This window comes from Ictalurus furcatus, chromosome 21, assembly GCF_023375685.1.
Source record: "Ictalurus furcatus strain D&B chromosome 21, Billie_1.0, whole genome shotgun sequence".
Lineage (NCBI taxonomy): Eukaryota > Metazoa > Chordata > Actinopteri > Siluriformes > Ictaluridae > Ictalurus > Ictalurus furcatus.
This window is the reverse complement of record NC_071275.1, coordinates 14,819,047-14,840,458: the sequence shown is the minus strand read 5'-3', so window position 1 is coordinate 14,840,458 and position 21,412 is coordinate 14,819,047. Positions and strand designations below refer to the sequence as shown.

The 21,412-nt window shown below is 35.9% G+C and overlaps 1 protein-coding gene across 1 annotated transcript in view; it reads left to right on the top strand.

The window, feature by feature from the left end:
• cpne5b (copine Vb) overlaps positions 1-21,412 on the top strand; it is a 120,591-nt gene that overhangs the window by 51,437 nt on the left and 47,742 nt on the right. The window contains exon 7 of the mRNA XM_053652482.1: positions 12,709-12,772. Coding sequence (XP_053508457.1) covers positions 12,709-12,772 — 64 coding nt within the window. The remainder of the gene's footprint in view (positions 1-12,708; positions 12,773-21,412) is intronic.

The window sequence follows — 21,412 nt, the reverse complement described above, 5'->3', positions numbered from 1 at the left end:
CAAAATGTGACTTTCTATATTTGTGAAAACTGGCCAGGCTTAAAAAATGCACACCTAATAAAAGTAACCAAATTTGTATTACTTTTATTATTGAACAGCCTCTGTAGATTGTAGATCTATAAATAGCAGAACTAACAAACATTTCACAAATAATGTTTATTGCTGACAACAATTCTCTTTGAAAAATGTAAAAAAACATATAAAAAATAAGTTAGCTCTATACTAGAACATGTATATGTCTATACATAGATATACTGTACAAAAATATAGTACAAACAGCTAAATCCTTTTTTCTATAGAATTAAGGATTCACATATTGCACAGTACGTTTTCTATGAATCATATGAAATGATAACACATTTAACTCAGTAATAAGCTGGAGTTTAAGGGGTTAATGCTTCAAATTTGAGGAATTTGAAATTTGAGTTGAGAGTGTTACTCTGGTAAAAGAAATGCGTCTAATATCAAGACCATCCATTAATAATCCAGATTTCGTCTTTAACATGTCAATGGAACATGGAATATTCCACATTTTTCACCGGGGTGAATGTGCTTGTAACAGGGTTGAGTGAATGTTGTGTGGGACACTACAACGCACATTTTTCATATACTATAATAGATGTCTCATAGGAAATAATGTTGAATCATGACATATTAAATGGATTCACACATTATTGCAAAAATAATATGATGTTTGAAGTATTTTAATGATTATATTTTAAGGTAAAATCTAATTATCGATAAGTGGGTTGGGATGTTTATGATCTAAAACATGAACACATGTTATGAAGGACACTTTACCTATGTTTAAAATGTTAGTAATATTTTACTGAAGTTGTTTAGAAGGCTACATGACACTTACATAAGCCCGTCATGGCAATTATGATTTTTCTTGATTCATCCCTTCAAAATAGTGCATAAATGTATGTAATATGCGAACAAGGTGCTGTATCCACTTAAATACTTGCCGGACCCAATCTGGGAGGTTCTGATACAAACAGAGCCAGCCTTACTTGACAAGCAATGTCACATCATCAGCTTTACTTCACTCATGACAGTCGGTTGTCATAAGGTGCTATGTCATTTCACCTCAGAAAGTGTCATGACTCAACCAAATATCACCAAAAATCTGTCATTTGAAAAAGAGCAGCCTGTGTGACAGCTGATACTTATTGAAATGAGGTCTGTGTAGGTTTATGCCAGTTGTTATGAAAGGCTTATATTAGTGTCATATAGCCTTCTGAATAGGGTCCCTCAGTAAAGTGTTACCAAAATGTCTTTTACCTTTAATTTACATACATTATATAATCATAAATGTACTATCAGTGGGATATCAATGGCATCCCAATCGTGGAAACAACCTTTCAAATGATTTTATTTACTGAAAATGTTGCATGTTCTTGCAGCTGTTTAAACGTTAGGCGTGACACACTTGTTGCTTAAAATGCATTACATGACAATAGGCTGAGAGAAAACCATTCAGTTGTGTCATAAGTCATTTCAGTGAGATGGACAGAAAGACCAAGCCTCGTTGGAAATGAGGTGTCTGAATTGAGTTTCAAATGGAGAAGGTAATATCCGTTGGAGTCCTATTCTACCTCAACACGCATTTCCCATTTTGCAACTGCTTAAACAGTGGGGCGAAGAAGCTCAATCTTTCTTTAAGTATGTGTTGAGTATGATGCTGACCATTTTCAGATTTCCCCTCAGGTTAATGCCTCAGAATGAGACTCCATTTCAATGTGATTACACTATACTTTCACAAATTATGATACATTATGATCAGATATTATGAGTCTTTAACCATTGTCATTATGCTAGTCAATAAGCATTTACAACAGTTAATTCATATTTTATCTCCAGCTCAAACATTGATTACATGAAACTGCACACCATACTATTGATTATTTTCGTATAACAGCACACGCCATTGTGTTTTATTCCTTACTTACTCTATGTATACCATGCATTATAATAGAATAAATTTATTATGCATTCTAAATATTGGAATTTTTCCCCCTGTTGTAAAGTATACTGCACTGCAAGAGAGCAGTGTGTCCATGCCTTTAAGCTTAGCTACTGCTTTCTCACTGCTTCTTTATTTTCTGTTTTTTCTTATTATTTTTTTCTAGTTTCCTTCTCTTTTCTATTTCAGTTCAGAGTGACAATTACCCAGTCTCATAGAGACAAAACTATTTTTAGTGATCACCTAGATAACAGTGAGACAATCTGAGGTTTGTTGCTATGTTTTACATTCAGAAGAACACAAATTTAGCAGAAAAGTGAATTTATATCAGTGGCTTATTGAACAGCTCTGGATTTATAAGGAGTGTTTTTTTAAAATTTATTTATTTTTTTTTATCTTGCTTTTTAGCTAAAGGATAATAGGACATGAAAGTAAAGGCAGTAAAGATAAATGCTAATATTTCCTGGGAAGCAGATGTTATTTGTGGAGTTAAGACTCATGTTCACTATTTAGCTATTGTATTTTAAATACCCAGTATAACCAGTATATCAGACACATGCTTGATCCACTTGATGGCAGATGTGTGTACAGACATAAGAATATATAAGAAGTGGAGTGATTTAGTCATTTCTATTTAACTGGCTTATTTTCAGGTCTAAATACAGATCTGAGCATAAACATTTTAATATGTAAGGAATAATACACAATGAGCCATGCTGTTATAGAAAAATAAATGGACTGTTTCTCTGTTCTCTGTTGTTCCTGAAATATACAACAGCACGTTTGCCTCATGCCTCCAGGGTTGGGGGTTCGAATGCTTTCCACATGCTTCAGGGGCTCCCTCTGGGTACTCAGGTTTCCTCCCCCAGTCCAAAGACATGCATTGTAGGTTGATTAGTATTTCCAAATTCTCTGTATTGTGTGCAGTTGTGCCCTGCTATGGGCTGCCCCCCCATACAGGGTGTCCCCCGAGTTCCCTGGGAAGGATACCTGCATAGGATAAGTGGTACAGAAAATATATGGATGGATGAATTGTCACAATTTTTAACAATTTATAGTTACTTTTAACATTGTGGAATGTCCTCCAGTTATCACTTATGTTGTAGCAGTTATAAACAGTCGTTCCCTCACCAGTCTCTCTTTCTTCTTTTCTTGAAGTTAATACGACTACAGCTTATTATTACCAAGAAAACAAAAAGAGAGACATACTGTACTCTGTCTGGAAGATTCAAGAATTCAACTGAGCGGCGGTATTATTATTATTATTATTATTATTATTATTATTATTATTACTACTACTACTACTACAACCCCAATTCCAAAAAAGTTGGGACGCTGATTAAAATGTAAATAAAAACCGAACGCAATGATTTGCAAATCTCATAAACCCATATGTTATTCACAATAGAACATAGAAAACATATCAAATGTTTAAACTGAGGAAATGAACAATTTTGAATTAGATGGCAGCAACACATCTCAAAAAACTTGGGACGGGGCAACAAAAGGCTGGAAAACTAAGTGTTACTAAAAAGAAACAGCTGGAGGAACATGTTGCAACTAATTAGGTTAATTGGCAACAGGTCAATAACATGATTTGTTTCATTTGCATGACTTGTGGGCATCAAATTCAAAATTACCTTATTTTTTTCTTAAAAGGGAACATTTCCTCAGTTTATACATTTAATATGTTTTCTCTGTTCTATTGTGAATAACATGGGTTTATGAGATTTGCAAATCATTACTTCCTGTTTTTATTTACATTTTACACAGCGTCCCAACTTTTTTGGAATTGGGATTGTACTACTACTACTACTACTACTACTACTAATAATAATAATCATAACAATAATCATAATAATAATATTGGTTGGAGACATTGAGCCAATGACAGTTTAATTTTAGTTTAGTTTTAGTATTTGATTAACATTAATTATTTACATAAGGGGTCATATAAGATTTTGGACATTATATGACTGGATTTTTATATGACTGGAGACATTTATGACTTTTGTGCTATAGAAATAAAACACAATTTACAGCATAAAAGATACAGGCCAAAATGTGACCTTTTAGTGTTGGGAATCTTCATGGATCATTTACTTGGCCTCCCATGTCTTATCGCCTTCCATATGGTTACAGTACTTTTCCATTTGATAGCTTCCCTCCTGCATAGGCTGATAGAGGAAAAGGAAGCGCTTATGACAGGCTTGCCAACACACCTGCTGTTTTGATGATACTTGCCTGGAGAGGCTGGGCTCCCCTTCGGTCGCCCTTAAGCCATTAGCTTTGTGGGTAGGGATAAAAAAAAGAAACCTTGATAAGAATGCTGCCTCTCCCCCCACTCAGTATGTTCTTCTCTCTCAGGTCTCATTTAGCTGCACGTTTACCCATCACGCCTCAGTTACATAATGAAAGATATGAGTTCCATCACTCACCAGCTCCGGAGTGTCTTAGTAGCTTTGAAATAGACTGGCAGAATGGCAGCATTTCTATTCTAACATGCACTGAATAATTATTTGATCAGTTGTTTCAGATCTGTTTTTTTTTGTAAGAAAAAAAACCCTGTATTTGTGTGCACTAAACAAGAAATATTTCTTCAGGATTACCACATCCCAGGAGAGAGAGGCAGAGCGAGAGGAATATAAAAGAACCATAAACTACATGAGTCCCAGTGCTGCAGAACTACAGCCCAGCTTAGAAAGAGTAATGGCCATGTATGTAATTACTGTTGGGGGTCGTGTTTTTCTTTGCCCCTGAATCACGCTCTCTTTTTTTTTCCTTTTTACCCTAAATGCTCCTGTGATGAATTAGTAAGTCTAAAATGACTCAACCCATCTCTCTAGGCTAGAAGTAGAGATGGAAAGGCGTATGTGGAAAGATGGAAAGATGAAAAATTCACTCAATATAATGTCAATTTTTTAAAAAATCTATAAATAAAAATCATAACACCTTACAATTTAAAGAGGATTATATTATTATATCATTTAAAATGATATTTAGGAGTCCAGTACAGGTATTCAATTGAAAGTATTGACTGCTAGAATATTTTAAGACAGACATAAGAGGATCATGTGTTAACAGTTCATCAAAACAATACAGAATTATTTTTTTGCTGATTATTTGTGGCTTGTTTGGGCTTTTGCTTAGTAAACATTTATTGCATTTTAAAAAGGTACACTGAACCTATATTTACAGAAAAGAACACTTTTTTCAGTATTCCCGCCTCCCCGAAATCACCACCCACTTTAATAGGAACATTTATGCAGTTATCTAAGCAGCCAATTATGTGGAAGCAGAATAGTGCAAAAACTCATGCAGGTGCAGGTCAAGAACTTCATTTAATGTTCACATCAGACACCAGAATGGGCGGAAAAGTGTGATCTCAGTGACTTTACCGGTGGCATGGTTGTTGGTGCCAGATGGGCTGATTTGAGTTTGTCAGAAACGGCTGATCTCCTGGCATTTTCACACAGAACAGTCTCTAGAGTTTACACAGAACGGTGCAAAAAACAAAAAACATCCTGTGAGAGGAGGATCTGCAGGCTGAAACACCTTGTTGATGAGAGAGATGAGCTGACAGAAAGTCTTATAGTAACTGAAATAAGCACTCTTTACAAGCATGGTGAGCAGAAAAGCATCTCAGAATGAGCAACACATCATACCTTGAGGTGGATGTGTTAAACTGGACTGTCCAGTTTCAGTCTGTGCCCATAATAGCCTCAGATTCCTGTTGTTGGCTGACAGTAGTGGAACCTGATGTGGTCTTCTGCTGTAGTAGCCCATCCACCTCAAGGTTTGATGTTTCCTGCATGCATTGACCACACTCCACTTCTCTCAGCGGAATCCTGGACGGTTCACCTTTGGTGTAATATACATAAAATATGCATTTTTTAGGATTTGTATTTAGGGTTCTGATTTTTATTCACCTCAAACCATTACTCATAATGTTTAATTATATATTTTTTTAAAGGCAATTCTTATCCCTAGCGAGTTCAAAACAAATAAAAACTTATTTGATGTGATATGTATGTAATTAGTATATGTAAATAGATAAGTACAAGACCTCAGGTATTCAAGTATAAGACCTCAATAATGAAATAATGGAATAGATTTCCATCACTGTAAGAACATTAAAAAAAAATTATGGACCAGGCTGTGCTTCGTGCCTTGACCCCACTTTGAGATGATCATATACTATTCAGATTTGTTGCCATATCCCTACATCACCATGCTATTAGTTAGAAAAAACACTGAAATTGTTTGTACTGAATGAATCATTTAATGACAACACATGGCACTGTTTAGAAGTTATTTAGAAGTAGGATGCAGGCGTGCACTTAAGACGGTCGGAGTTGAAACACAGGTTAAGAAGAAGACATGAGAAGAACATTTTCCTTATGGTGAATGATACAAATCTGAGCTTGCCCAAAAGAAAATCTGTGTTGCTTTCAGCAGCAGTATGACAAGCCAGACGGATGATGTCTCTTTCCCACAGCTTCACAGAGCCATCATCTGCCTAATAGGCAACACTAAAATAACACAATTTGTGGCCAAATATCTTCGAATAACAGCTAGAACAGATGCTCAGCTCGATCCTCACTTGCGTTTCAAATGATATGCTCGGTAAATGGTTAATGTAAACACTGCATCATGGCATAATGATAAAGCATAATCTCGCTTTACATTCAGCAAACACGATGTGAAAAGTGTCCCTTTGTTAAATAAAGAAAAAGGATTAAGAACACATGAAAGGAGGAAGATGAAAGACCTTATTTCCAGCTGAGGAAAGAAAGCAGCTTACCAGGAAAATTATGAATTATTTTGCATGAAAGCAACAACATTTTGTTTTATTCATCATGTGTCGTAGCACGTGATGCAATGTATAAACAGAGTACACAGGCTACTGCCAGAAGCACAACACAAGAACAAAGACAACTGAAGTAAAGCAGGTTGAGATTTAGACGGCATTTATGGAGGTGTTTCTCTCCTTTTTTTTTTTTTTTTTGCTCTTTTGAGACCTCATTGAAAGCAGATTCTCGAGTAACTTAATTCCCTGATAGCTCATTAATCTCCCAGTTCAAATTCCTCTAATGTTGCTCTGTGCCTCTTCGTCTCCTTTCTAAATGACTTTATGAAGTCTCTGTCTCTCACCCCACTAATTATGGAAGAAAAGTTGTTCCTTTCTCACCACTTCTTTCAAAACAAGATTGCTCTTTGCTTACTCATTTTCAGCACCAATACAATTAATTATGCTACGTGTTCTGGCACAAACAGTCACTAGTGAATCGTTCAGTGAAAGCACTAAATGTTTGTAGTGTCTCGTTCACGTTTACAGCACGACCGTTTCAAAGAGCAACGATAGAGGGACAGTTTTTATACAGTTCAGTTTATATGTATTATGACCACCTGTAAATATAGCCTGTGATTTGTACAGCCATTACCGAGGCTTCGGAACGTACACGCTGGCTAATCCAATCATGTCAGTGCATCGTGAGTGCGCATCAATGCAAATCATTTGGCAACCAGCCATGAAATTAGGTGCATGCAGATAGGTGTCCTCCTGAGCTCTGGGAGTAGCGTGCTGTAATAATCAGCCTGGCAAAACACAGCACAGCCATTTTATTGTTTTTGGAAATATGTTTGTTTAGAGCAACAGGAGCAGCTTGGAGGGCATGAGACATTGGTACTGTATTGATGTTCTGGTTCTAGTCACTTTTTGTTGTTGTCACACATTGGGAAATTGTGGGATGGTTCACAGCATGCACAGAAAGTCAAACCACTCACCTCTTAACTCTAACAGTACAAAAGAGCCTAAGGATGTATATTCAGAGAATTCACAGAATTACAGCTTTGGGCTTTGTATGTGAAACCTTGCTAATCAAATAGAAATACTACAGGTCCTTTTGTAATTAATTAATAGAGCTATTTGTTCACAAAATCCTACACTGGTCATGTGTAATTATATACGTAGAGACGGATATTATACGTAGGACTAATATTACTGTATTAGTTGACTTAGATGCAAGTAGTGAGGATCGGTATTTAGACCTCAGATAACTCAGTAACTACAGGCTTAAGCTCTCTTCCTAGGTGTTATGAGAGATGTGCACACACAGAGTTGTGCAGAGTTTGACCAAAAGAGAGACATATCTCAGTTATGAGTGATTTTAAACCTGCTCTTTTTTTCTCCATTATATTGGCTTGAGCGAGGAGCAGAATTAATCCAGTATCGCTGCCTGACTGTTTGATATAACCACAATATGTCAGACTGAAATGAAATTATGAATTGATATTAATTAGGTATGAAATTCATACTATCACGTATAGTTTTTGTTGTTTTTGCACACACATTGGAGGAGACAACATCTTAATCTGAGACACTGCATCTCTCAAGGACCAAATTATTTATGCATAGATTTATGAATTAATTAAAAGTAAGCTGTAAGCATAGCAGATGCTTACTAGGTCAGCTTATCCTTCAAACCATTGGCATGCTTTCTTTACAGGAGTGCGCATCAAATTGGCAGCATTTTATTAATTTGACAACTTAAAATAGTGAATTAAAAGCGTGATAAAATACCCTACAATGTGCATACGCAGTATGATTTCATGACCCTGCGTTAGTATCTCCTGACCATGTTACATTGTGAACACAATTAACGATATTAAAAGTAATAACATAATAGGATGTCTTGGATCAACTGATGTTTTAAATCACAAAATGAGGAGGGAAGTCCTCTACTGAAAATCCCGTCTCAGACACATCTATACTCTAGCAACTTTGGAGACATGAACTGCACACAGGTGATTTGCATAATCTGAATGGAGAGCCCAGAAAATCACTTTAAGCACATGTGTAACCCGTGCAACTTTGCCTGCATAAAATGTGATGCAACTTTTGGACATAAGTCTCCGTCTCTGAATATGGCCCTGTATATCAGCTAATCACTATCTGAAATCTGTAGGAAAATGGTACATTCCCTCATTACATCCATATTTTCAGGCTGTACTGTAGCGCTCACAAGCTGCTTATAACATCATCCGTCTCTTAAATCTCTTAAATTTGTATCTTTCATTGCCAGAATTCTGCTTTATATGCAGTCTTTAGCAACTGCCCACCCTGGTGAGTTTGATAAAGTTGCTCTCATTTTGTGCCTTTTGTGCTTTCGTGATTGGAGCCAAGCCTGCTGTGCAGCTGTATTAACAACAGCAAGCTTGTCATGTCAGGTAGTGGGGGGTGGGGGGGGGGGGAATCCAGCATGCCTCAGCCTTCAGCAATATACAACACAGGTGTGACAGGAGAAGTGTGGTGGTAAAAACCTGCTTGTGGGTTTATAGAAGCGTATTAATACTATGAATTATAGCCTAGGGTAACCTTTAAGCTATTTGAGTCAAGCCTGATAGTCTTCATTTACCTGAGACTTGACATTAATTACATACAAAATTCACAGCACTAGATATAAAAATTTCCATTAATTTAATTATATTTGCACATACATATTTAGTGGGCTGAGAGGGATCTGGCATTTTATGATTTCTCTACAATATTTCACTTACAAGTGGTATTTATAGGGTTACATGACACATATGACACTTGGCATATATATATATATATATATATATACACATTATTTATTGAACGTTATGACACTTTCTGGGCTGTTTGGGTTTCATGACAACTGACAAGTGTATTTTGGAAAAGTTGTCACTGTTAGCTTGGTATTCTTGACTGGTCATGTAATTACTTAGTTCTAGTTTAATTACAACCTTAATGTTCCATATCCTTTCACAGTCTGAGATATAATAACATAAAATAGACAGGAAGAGCAGTAAAGTCACAGAAGAATGATTTGTAATAGTGGTCATTCTGGAAATATGATACATTCAGTAGAATATTAGATAGAAATATTAGACATAGTATACACACTGTGTTCAGGTAATCAGCAGATGATATGAATGTACAGTACAGCTCTGCTCCAGAGTGCCAATAACAAACTTAAGGAACATAACTTGAGCGTTCTATAAAAATTCAATACAATTTTTTTTATGTGAACAGGATAGTGCTGCTGGTTCTGAGGCATTGCTTGCTTTCCACAGTTAAAAAACTGAGATGAAATAAAAACTGCACACAACTGTATGCACTCCTGGGTCCCAGGAAAATATGGAGCCCTGTTATTTTCCAAATATTAAATGTGACGTGAAATTTGTAGAAATGTCCATGGTTTTAATTAAACAATCACATGCAAACTGAACTGTGTGTGTCATCTGCTAAATTGGCATACCAATGAAGATGTTAATGTTGATTCATGTTCATACCAATGAACATATTAATCCACAGTCTTGGCCAGGAAAACAAAACCTGTTCCTGGCTCCCAGTTATTTTTTGTTGTTTTTTGCTTGGATATAGTAATATCACATGAATTAAAGAAGATGTCACATTTAAATTCACTGGGGAATCTGTGTGACATTTCTGTTACCATTATTTAGCCTTGCTCTGTTTAACTACCACATACATCATGAGAGGGTAGAGCTATAAATCAGAACAATAAAAATGCCATCACTGATAGAGAATTTTGGGTTTGTCAAGAATCTCTAAAAAAAAAAAAAAATCCTACAGTTCAAAAGACTTATTGTGTTTACCCTTCTCCAGCTTTTTCTAAAATTGGATTTGGTGAAGGATGTCAGGCCATCAAGGATGTGCGGTCTTTTGAAGAGTTGTTCTGCAGAGGTTAGGGTTATAATGAAGATCGAGACCTGGTAGACGCCATTTCACCTATTTTTGGCAGTCAGTAGTGAGCGGTGGCTGGTTTCTGTTTTGTCAGAATGTGATGGCAACTGGTGGCCAGCTGTGGTAGAGCGAGCTTGACCTTTTTTGAGCCAATCATTTGAGAGCCACTTATCGATCTTCCTGGTCTCTGTATTCGTCCTTTGGGACCACTGCCTCAGAGGACACAAAAACCATTGGCAGTCCATCAGCGGTATTGTCACACCAATGCAACACTATTGGAAAGTGGGAGAGACATTTTAATGGTCAAAACACAGCAGGAAGTTCCCATTGTAACATAAGACCATTGTGTCTTTCACTAGAGCCTGCAAGGTGAGAAAACAGTATTTTTTTCAAAGAGCAAGAATTCTCAGAATAATATCAACAATGCATAGGAAAAAAAAAGTTGTGCGTTTGCTTCTATAGAGATGTGTTTGTTTTGCTACCCTTCAAGTGCATAAGATTAGTGGGCAAATAGTGTAACAATCCGTGTAACATTGAATTGAATAGCCACATTTGGGCATTTGCTGGAACACTGAGATTTGTTTGATTAAAAATAACATTGAACTCGTTATGTGAAAAAGTTACTTTTTGACAAAATGTAGCGGTGTAGCATTTTGTCAAAAAGTAACTTGTTACTGAAAAGGCTACATTATTTTCAAAACAACTCATTGTGCTACTACTTGTAGCTAGCTTCTTCCCAACACTGCTTATATGCTAACCATATATGTATGGAGGTGAGTTCCACCATCATTATGCTTCTTGAGGTATGGATTATAAAAGATAAACTGTTTCTCAAATCCTATGATTTTACCGAAACTCTTTACCTCAGGATTTTACATACAGACAAGAATGAGCAGTATTACTACATCTCTACTTTGAGAATGTCTTTACCATCAAATTCAATACAGGTTTTTACTGACACAGACCATTATAACTTACGAATATCTCAGTAGGCTTGACCTTTACCTGACACACCGCTTATAAGCCCGGCTTGTAGTGTTTAAGGTTTTTATATACAGCTTTTATATTGTGACCTTTTCTAAGGGATTGGGACAAAACATTTCATCATTGTGTCATTGCATCGACTATGATTTGGCATAGCAAGAGGACCTTTTCCATACAACAAGCATTTCATCGTAAGGACATGTTTCATGTTTCATGTTTCGTTTGAAGAAGTGTGCTGATAACCAACACTGATTTTCTGATAACCAGCTTTGGGAAATGAAATCAAATGTTTTAGTCTTTTACTTCATTTTTTGTTTGTCTTAAATTTGGAGACAAATGGCTGCTGCATGGTGATGTTTGGAGATGTTCAAACCTCTCAGTTAGGTGCCAGCAAGGTTTTATACTGTATTCTCTCATATTAAAACAAAGTCTCTGCCAAAACAGATTTGGATTGGTGGTTCAGCATGGGCATGACCAACATGGTTCCACAGAGCCTGCATCTGCCTTTATTTCTCCTGGAGGCTCCCAGTGGGAAACTTAGCCATCTGGAGGAAAGCAATGCTAATGAAATTGTTGTGCAACTCGAGCAGGGATTGGCAAGATTTGTTGACTCTGGAGGACAGTGTGTGCAAACCGCTGGGCAAGTGTTATATACTATAAAAACTCAGCTGCACAGTTTGTGGCTTTTATTGTCAGCTATATTCCTGCCTTCAGTCACTTCTTATCCTTTTTCTAATTAGTCTGAGCGCATATGGAAAAAGACTTTCATGAGTCTCACAAATGTATAACAGGTGGTAAAATAACTTCAGATAGCGTATCATTTCAGGGTGGCAATAAAGAGAAACATGAAGCCATGTTGTATCTGATTTGTTCTTCAGATATTTTCTGGGAATACAGAAGGCTTTGTGTGCATTTGGAAGTTGATTTTAATCCTCACTACTTGACACCTAGCACAGTCTTGCTGTTACATCTGTTTAATTCTCACTTTGTAAGAGTTAACACTCTGCCTTGATTGCATTGATTGCAGGGGGATCCCTGGGAAGAAGTGTGGAACCATCATCCTGTCGGCAGAGGAGCTTGGAAACTGCAGGGTATGTATACCAGTGTGCTTTTTATTTACAAACATTGTCAAATGTATGGTTAATCAAGGTGTCACTATATAGATCTATGTACAGTGGGGGAAATAAGTATTGAATGCGTCAACATTTTTTTGAGTAAATATATTTCCAATGAGGCTATTCACATGAAATTTTCACCAGACTTTGGTATTAACTCAAGAAATCCACACATATAAAGAAATCCAAACATTAAAGTCCGTTCAAGTTCAAGTCAGGTGATTGACTGGGCCATTCTAACGCCTTGATTTTTTTCTCTGAAACCAATTGAAAGTGTCCTTTTCTATATGCTTTGGATTGTTGTCCTGCTGGAAGGTTCACCCACATCTCAACTTCATCATCCTGGTGGATGGCAGCAGATTCTTCTCAAGAATCTCCCAGTAAAGGACTCCATTCATTGTTCCTTCAATTATATGAAGTTTGCCATAACTAAAAGTAACTAAAGGTAACTAAAAGTATTTTTTATAGACGATCAATTTACTAACCCAGCTGATATTAATTTGCACAGATAGGAGGTATAATTACTTATGGATTTCAGCTGGTTCTTTGCCTTATCTTGCCTTGGAGAACTGCTTTTCCTTAGAGTGTTCAATACTTTTTTCCTGTGTCATTCCACTTTATTACACATAACTTTATTTATGGACTTTAATGTTGTGAATTCTTTATATTTACGGATTTCTTGAGTTAATACTGATGTCTGATGAAAATTTCATGTGAATAGCCTCACTGGAAATATATTTACTGAAAAAAATGTTGATGCATTCAATACTTATTTCCCCCACTGTATATTGTATATAGTGTATGTTTGTACTCCTACAAGTGCTTAAATAAAGTACTAGTACACCACTAATGTGCACTGACTTCCAGATTCATGAGAGGACCTCAGGCTCTTTCTAGAGTAATTATAGGTTTTTACTTCTTTATTAATCTTTATAATTAATGTGACTTTCACTGGCATCCAAGATTTATGTTGTAATTAAATTGTGAGCTGACAGGTTTTCATCGACAGGTTGGTCTGTTTTCACTTTGGTTAATGATTTCCTACATTCCTCATCTCATTAGATGGTAATTGGTGGTTCACTGCTAGGACTGTTGTTTAATTACCACAAAAACAGCCTACACTTTGGATTATATACACTATGGATAATAATTTTGATAAGTGACCTCCCTTCCTTCTTCTTTTTATTTTTGTTGTTACACATTCATAGTAAGGTGCCATTTAAACTCAGTAGCCTCTTCTAACAGCAACAAAATAGAAAATCTACAGAACACAGCATACTTTCACATAAATGAACCCTGAGTACTTCTCTGGGTGTAAATATATGCTGTCAGTGGTCAGTTTATTATGTACGCCCACGTTATAGCTGTACATTTGCCATTTTATCAAGTACATCTACCACGTAAGTGCACTTTGTCAGTATTTTTAAACTCCTCAATGTCAGTGCTGGGTTAGGAAACAGTTTGCCAACCAAAAATGTCCAGCCAACAGTTGTGTTATGGTCAGAAACTGACACTACTGAGGGGCTAGAAAATGATTAACACACTATGCATAGAACAAGAAAGATGAGTTATAGTCTCTAATTGTACACAGCATAGGCTAACAAGCTGCAAAAAATGAAATCTTGGCAAATGAAAATATCTTCAAAGTCAAAGTAATCTAGTATTTCTTATAATAAGTGTACAATAAAGAAATCAAATATAAGATTATTAAACATATTTCTAAATATTATTTCAAGCTTTAAATGTTCTTATTCTATTGGCAGATAATTTTCCTTCTTTCTAGAAATAAATACTTAAAATTAGCAAAACTATCTGCCAATAGAATAAGGCTATTTCAAGCTTGAAATGAGTAACAATATCTAGAACTAAGTTAGATAATCTTATATCTTGTATTTGGTTTATTGTAGTCTATGATATACAGAACAATTTATTGTAAGACATACTGTATTGCAAAGATTGGAAGAGGAATTATGGAGTGAATAATATCCATGCATGACAAATACAAGTGCACCACAGTGACCTAGTTTCCTACGCAGAGGCTGAGAAAGAGAAGAAATGCCCAAAATTGTGGGCTAGTTTCAGATCTTTTGTGTGGTTTATGAGGTATATTTGGGCTGGAATTTTTTTGCTAAAACCTGGCAATCCCTTCTTAATGGGTTGGGAACACACTTGCTACAACAAACAAAGTTGAACAAAGGTTAAACCACTTTAAACAAGCTGCCTGACTGCATATTTTCGATTCTCAACTGCCTATTACAGAGTACTCTAAAAATTCATTAAATAGAAGCCTATAGCATACGGCAAGTGTGATATCCTCACAACTTCATTTAATTTGAGTCTATGTCATAGTTAATGTCATCCTGCCTCACCAATACCTATGGAAATCGATCCATGAAAATGACTATACAAAACAAGACTGGACAATGAAATGTCTATAAAGATTTTAATATAAGTGACTAATTCCTTCTCATACAGTTCACATACATCATTTGAATGACCAAGTAAATTTAAAAACCTTGTGAATTTCAGGTTAATTCGATTATGTTACTTCTGAGAACAATCACAATCTAAATTAAATCACAAATTTATTTAGAGAGGTTAGTGGTGCGGTTAAAGCCTCCATTTCTCTTTGAGCCGCTCTATGATATGAGGACAGGCGCCGGACATCATTCCTTTGAAACACATTACAATATCAAAAGGATTTCTATTGCCTGCCCGGTTTGTAGATCAATAAGCGAGCTCATTTGTAGCTTTTTATTCTCTGTACTGCTCATCTTTTACACACAAAAGCTCTCAGTCCATCTTAGGAACAAGGAGCTATCAAACAAATCACGTCGACTAGTTATACGGCTTCTCCTGATCCCTCACCTGTGGCATAGAAACCTCAATGGTACACAGAATATTCATCCCCCAGCTAGATCCACATGAAAGACACTAGTGTAATTGGGTTTAGAAATGGAACACTGGCTACCTGTTATATAAGGAATAAAACATGACAATGCTGTTATAGGAAAATAATTAGTGACGGCGTGTTGAGATGTGGCTCGACGTGAAGAGGACTTTCTGTTACCACACCAGAGTTGATTATTTTCCAATAACAGCACATCCTAAAGTGTTTTATTCCCCTTACACAGCTTATAATGAAATAACAACACATCTTAGCTCCTTTTAAGCATAGCTTGTTGCGTTATGAAGAAACTGGCCAGTGCATAGTTTTCGGTGTGTGTAAACTTACTGTTACAAACCGATGACACTTGAGACTCTTTCAAAAAATGGTAAATAAACGTGTCCTCACCATATGTAACAATAAGACATTCTTCTGTGTTAAATGACACATTTATTATCCGTTTATTATTAGTCTTAGATTATGTCGAGCATATGACATACAGACTCCTGAGAATGAGTTGTCACTATAGAAACGGTAACATAGAAAGAGTGCAATAATATACACCAGTGATTTTAATTACGGCACTATTGTCAGAACTGCTTTTACAGAAAATTAATCAACACCTGACCAATCAGATTTGAGAATTTGACAGTAAATAAAACACAACTATCTGATACTAATGAGAGCTTTAGTAGCGTGAGCTTTGGCTTAGCACTTAAGCTTAGAACTGGTATTTGAGAATGTAATTTATAATGCTGATGGATGTTCCTGATAAAGGGTCTAAGTGAATATATATATGTATATGCAGTATGTGTGGGAGGGCATGAGCATATTTTTGCACTAGAATGAGTGTGTGTAGATTTGAAAATCCTTTAGGTGGCTCAGAGGGGTATAGACTTTGCTGTTAGGAAGGATCAAAGCACCTCCCTGGATGATAATCAGCCTTGGTATTGCTGCAGGAATGTGTTCATAAATGTGAAGTCTGATTTGTCAAGCCCTCAAGACAACCTCTTGTGTGTGTGTGTGTGTGTGTGTGTGTGATTTTTTTGCCTAAACTTAGGCAAGGATAGATGTTATCAGCTAGAATGCTATCCAAATATTCTACATGAAAGTTTATACATTTGTGTTCAATGTCTTTTGCTGCACTGTTGAATATTGACACTTGTAACACAGTAGAAGTGTTTAGGCATGGAAAAAAATATCCTTAAGGTAATGAGAATTTTAGTTGAAGTTTAGTGTCCATTCTGCAATGTAGTCAAGTACATGGGAGTAAAACATAAATGATTTTAACTGAAATTATAGGTAAGGTCATTTTTTCCTTCTCACACAATTTACATGATGCAGTTTGTATGAAAAGTTCCATGGATTAAGGTTAGGGTTAGGGACAGCTTAATGTTTGTAACTTTTCTTATAAATGTATGTGTATGAAATTAGATTGTCCTTGTTCATTTGAATTTTAAAAAAGTTTCAACAATGGGGTTGTGTGATGAATTACCCCTTGCTATAACAGCATGCCCCAATGTATTTTATTTGTCTTATACCTCAACAATTTGACAGTGATTCCAGTTTTTTAAATTATTAATGAAGGACACATTATGCCTTTTTATTAATTTATAGTTTGTGTTTAATGTTGTAGAACAGCTACTGCTATCACTTAAGTTATAGCTGCTATAAACATTTCCTCTTTTTTTCCCCTCTCACTTGTAATTAAGAAGACAAAAACTTGCAGTTTACTGAGTAACCGCAAAGCGCTGGCACTGGAGACTCCTTCCACAAATGTTAAATAAACACCTCTTTACAGAAAGCTTTGCCAAATCAAATATTAGTTGTTATTTATTTGTTAAATGCCAACATTAAAAAAAATCTGTTTAATCTTTGCCCTTTATTATGTGGCGCTTCTGCCATACATATCCCTGTGAAAAAGGGAATTACTACAGAAATGATTATAAACAACATATTAGAACTAGTACATTAATATAAACCAGTGATTTGCCTTGTAGCTGGAAATATGGTCAGAGTTTCTGTTCTAGAAAATTAATCAACAGCTCAAATTTGAAAATTTAAGAGCACCATGGTATACAATTAGCAAGTAGTTGTGGTATCGAAAATTGTTTGCTATGATCATTAAGTAGTAAAAATGTAAACAATTAAAAAGTACAGTACTCAAGTACAGTAACAATGTACAAATACCATTATTGTAAGGTGACCAAATGTCCTCCTTTTCCCAGACATGTCCTATTTTTCAGACCGTAAAAAAAAGCGTCCGCCGGGATTTCTAAATTTGAGAAAATGTTTGGGATTCGGCTTTAGTTTCATTATGATGTGCTTATGGTCTAATACTGCGTCATGTGTGCGCATGTTTGCATTACTTTAACCCCTCTCTGTAATTCCCGCCTTCCCGCACACCAGTTGGTCGATTATAAAAGGTTTGCAACAATTATTGGCCAAAACCCTGCCTCTCACCAATTGACCTACTCTCAGCGAACGCATGAGCATGAAGCGCTGTTGTGTACGGCGTCAAACAGTTGCTTGACAATAGCAGCAAATGAGTTGAAACAATGCCCGTGGCCATATAAGATCATTTTTAATTTCATATTATTGCATTGCTTCATATTACATGGCCATGCAAATGTATAAATGATGGTAGAAGGTACACTCATGGCATCTGATATTTTATTTTATTCCATAGACATTCAAAAGAATCTAGGAAAAAATTTTAAACGTAGGCAGAGTGAAACCAATTTTATTCATATATATTTATGTGATGTTAATAGTGTGTCTTTTTCAGTGTATTAAAGCATTCATAGTAACACTGTTTTGAAGCCTCTGGGAGTGAGAATTTATCACTTTCTTGGTCAAAGATGTTCTATTGTGTGCGATATCTACAGTATGGAGAGATGCATGATTATCTGAGTTCACCACACACCACGCTGAGGCTTAAGGGACTTACATGTTGGCAAAAGGCCTCACTGATAACACTGATAGTATTGATTTCCTTTTCACAGCTGGAGAGATATCTAGATCTTTTCCAGCTATATAGCCTCCATTTGAATCTTGCATGTGGCAGATCCTAGGGCTCAGAACAGGCTTAACTGTAGCAGCTGATAACATCTTGTGTTGACTATATCCTGAGAGAGACCTGGTATTTTTCTGATTAAGAATGAAGTGCACCCTGCCTGCTAATCAATCAGACCCAAACGCTATCATTCAGTCACCTTTGTCAAGCTGAATGGTGATTTCAGCTGTGGTTTGTGAGATGGGATCAAGGTCTTAAAAGTAATATTTCTCATAAAGTATATTCAGCACATACATCAGAGTGAAACTGGCCCTTGGGGATACTTTACCTGCCCCTATTGAAATTCTGCAGTGCATCCTACCTTTTACTGAGCCTGTGGGCTGTTTCACAGACCTATTTGGTATGCTGTTAACATTGATATTCAGAAGAATGGATCGCACTGCACTGCTGATGAAGCAGATCTGGTTCTTGCCCCAAAGACCATGCCATTTTTCACTAACATCTGGCAGAGTAATATGGCATTTTCTACGATCAGGGTGCATTACAGTGGGTCAGATCAGCCTAAATTTAGAGGCAGAGATGGAATGTCAGGTTTCTGTTGCTTTTGCACCATGTGAGATGATGAGACATAGTTTTTAATAAGCCTTCGGAACATAGTGAAGTGCAAATTACATGATTCAGGTTAGGGATTTTCAACCTGAGGATGAGGTACTGAGAAAGGTGGGTGGCATCATATTTCATCTCTCTCTCTTTTTTTTTTTACCTGTAATATAATCCCTAAATATGACTTTATCAGGCAGATTTATGTATGAAAAAATACGTATTGAACTTTCTAATTCTTTGAATATAAACCTTTTAAAATGTGATTAAGAAATACAGTGGAGGAAATAAGTATTGAACGTGTCAACACTTTTTCAGTAAATATATTTCCAATGAGGCTATTCACATGAAATTATCACCAGACTTTGGTATTAACTCAAGAAATCCAAACATTAAAGTTCATAAATGAAGTTATGTGTAATAAAGCGGAATGACCGAGGAAAAATGTTTTGAACACATTAACTGACTTATTAGTGGAGGAGCCTTTGTTTGTAATGACAGCTTCAAGACGCTTCCTGTATGAAGAAATTAATTGCCTGCAGTATTCAGGTGTGATTTTGGCCCATTCTTCTAAACATATTGTCTTTAAATCTTGTTCAATTGGATTCGAGTCAGGTGATTGACTGGGCCATTCTAACACCTTGATTTTTTTTCTCTGAAACCAATTGAGAGTTTCCTTTGCTGTATGCTTTGGATGGTTGTCCAGCTGGAAGGTTCACCCTTGTCTCATCTTCATCATTATGGTGGATGGCAGAAGAGTCTTCTCAAGAATCTCCCGGTAAAGGGCTCCATTCATCGTTCCTTCAATTATATGAAGTCTGCCAGTACCATGTGATGAAAAACATCCCCACACCATGATACTTCCACCTCCAAACTGTGTGAGATGTTTCTTGTATGACACCGTGGTAACAAAAAGCCTTTTTATAGACCATCAATTTACTAACCCAGCTGATATTAATTTGCACAGCTAGGTGGTATAATTACTTACGGATTTTAGCTGGTTCCATGCCTTATCTTGCCTTGAAGAACTGCTTTTTCTTAGCGTGTTCAATACTTTTTTCCTGTGTCATTCCACTTTATTACACATAACTTTATTTATGGACTTTACTATTGTGAATTCTTTATATATATATATATATATATATATATATATATATATATATATATATATATATATATATCCAGATTTCTTGAGTTAATACTGATGTCTGGTGAAAATTTCATGTGAATAGCCTTATTGGAAATATATTTACTGAACAAAATGTTGATGCGTTCAATATTTATTTCCCCCACTGTAGAACACAAGAGAGAGTATCATGAATACATGAAAATCTATGGGTCTCTCTTTGGCTTTTGACAGCAACCGAATTACAGCCATGATGTTGTTTGCGATAAAACCTCTTGAGCGTTATATTGCTTTTATGCATCAGTGTACAAAGTAAGGGAAGAAACTAACTTAAAGAAACTGTGAACATCAATTCATATATCTGTTTTTAATATAGTCCATTTCTTCCACCACAATATAGTCCCACCAAAATGGATTTGCTGCTATGTAATATAGTAGATGAACAAATAAATAGAATGTGTTGAACCTGTAAACGAGTTGCTACTCTGTAATCTTACAAACAAAGATGGCATATGCAATGTCACTTTTGGGCTGATGTCAGCAGGAAATTCTAGATTGGATATCGGAGGGGAAAAAAGCATGAATCCGATCTTATTCTGCAACAAATCTAGCCAGAGTTGCATAACGTAATGGAAAGTGATGTTAAGTGGGCCATAATGATTTACCACCACAACAGGCTTTTTTGTAAATCATGCCCATAGTTATGCATTTCTTCCTGTAGTATTAAACATGGTCCATTTTAAAGCTGAAAATGTTGGATTTAAAAAAAAAATTAAAAGTAGTATCATGCCATTTCTAGTTACAAATAATTGTTGATTAATCATAACATGTGCATCAATTTGATTATATCAAGAAACTTATTGCAAATAACCATTGTGTTTACTAACTTTATATACATAAATAGAAGTTTGTGGAATCTACTGTTTAATTGTGATTACCTCAGGTAACTGTGATTAGCTGTTTATGTAATACTTGTAACAGACATGA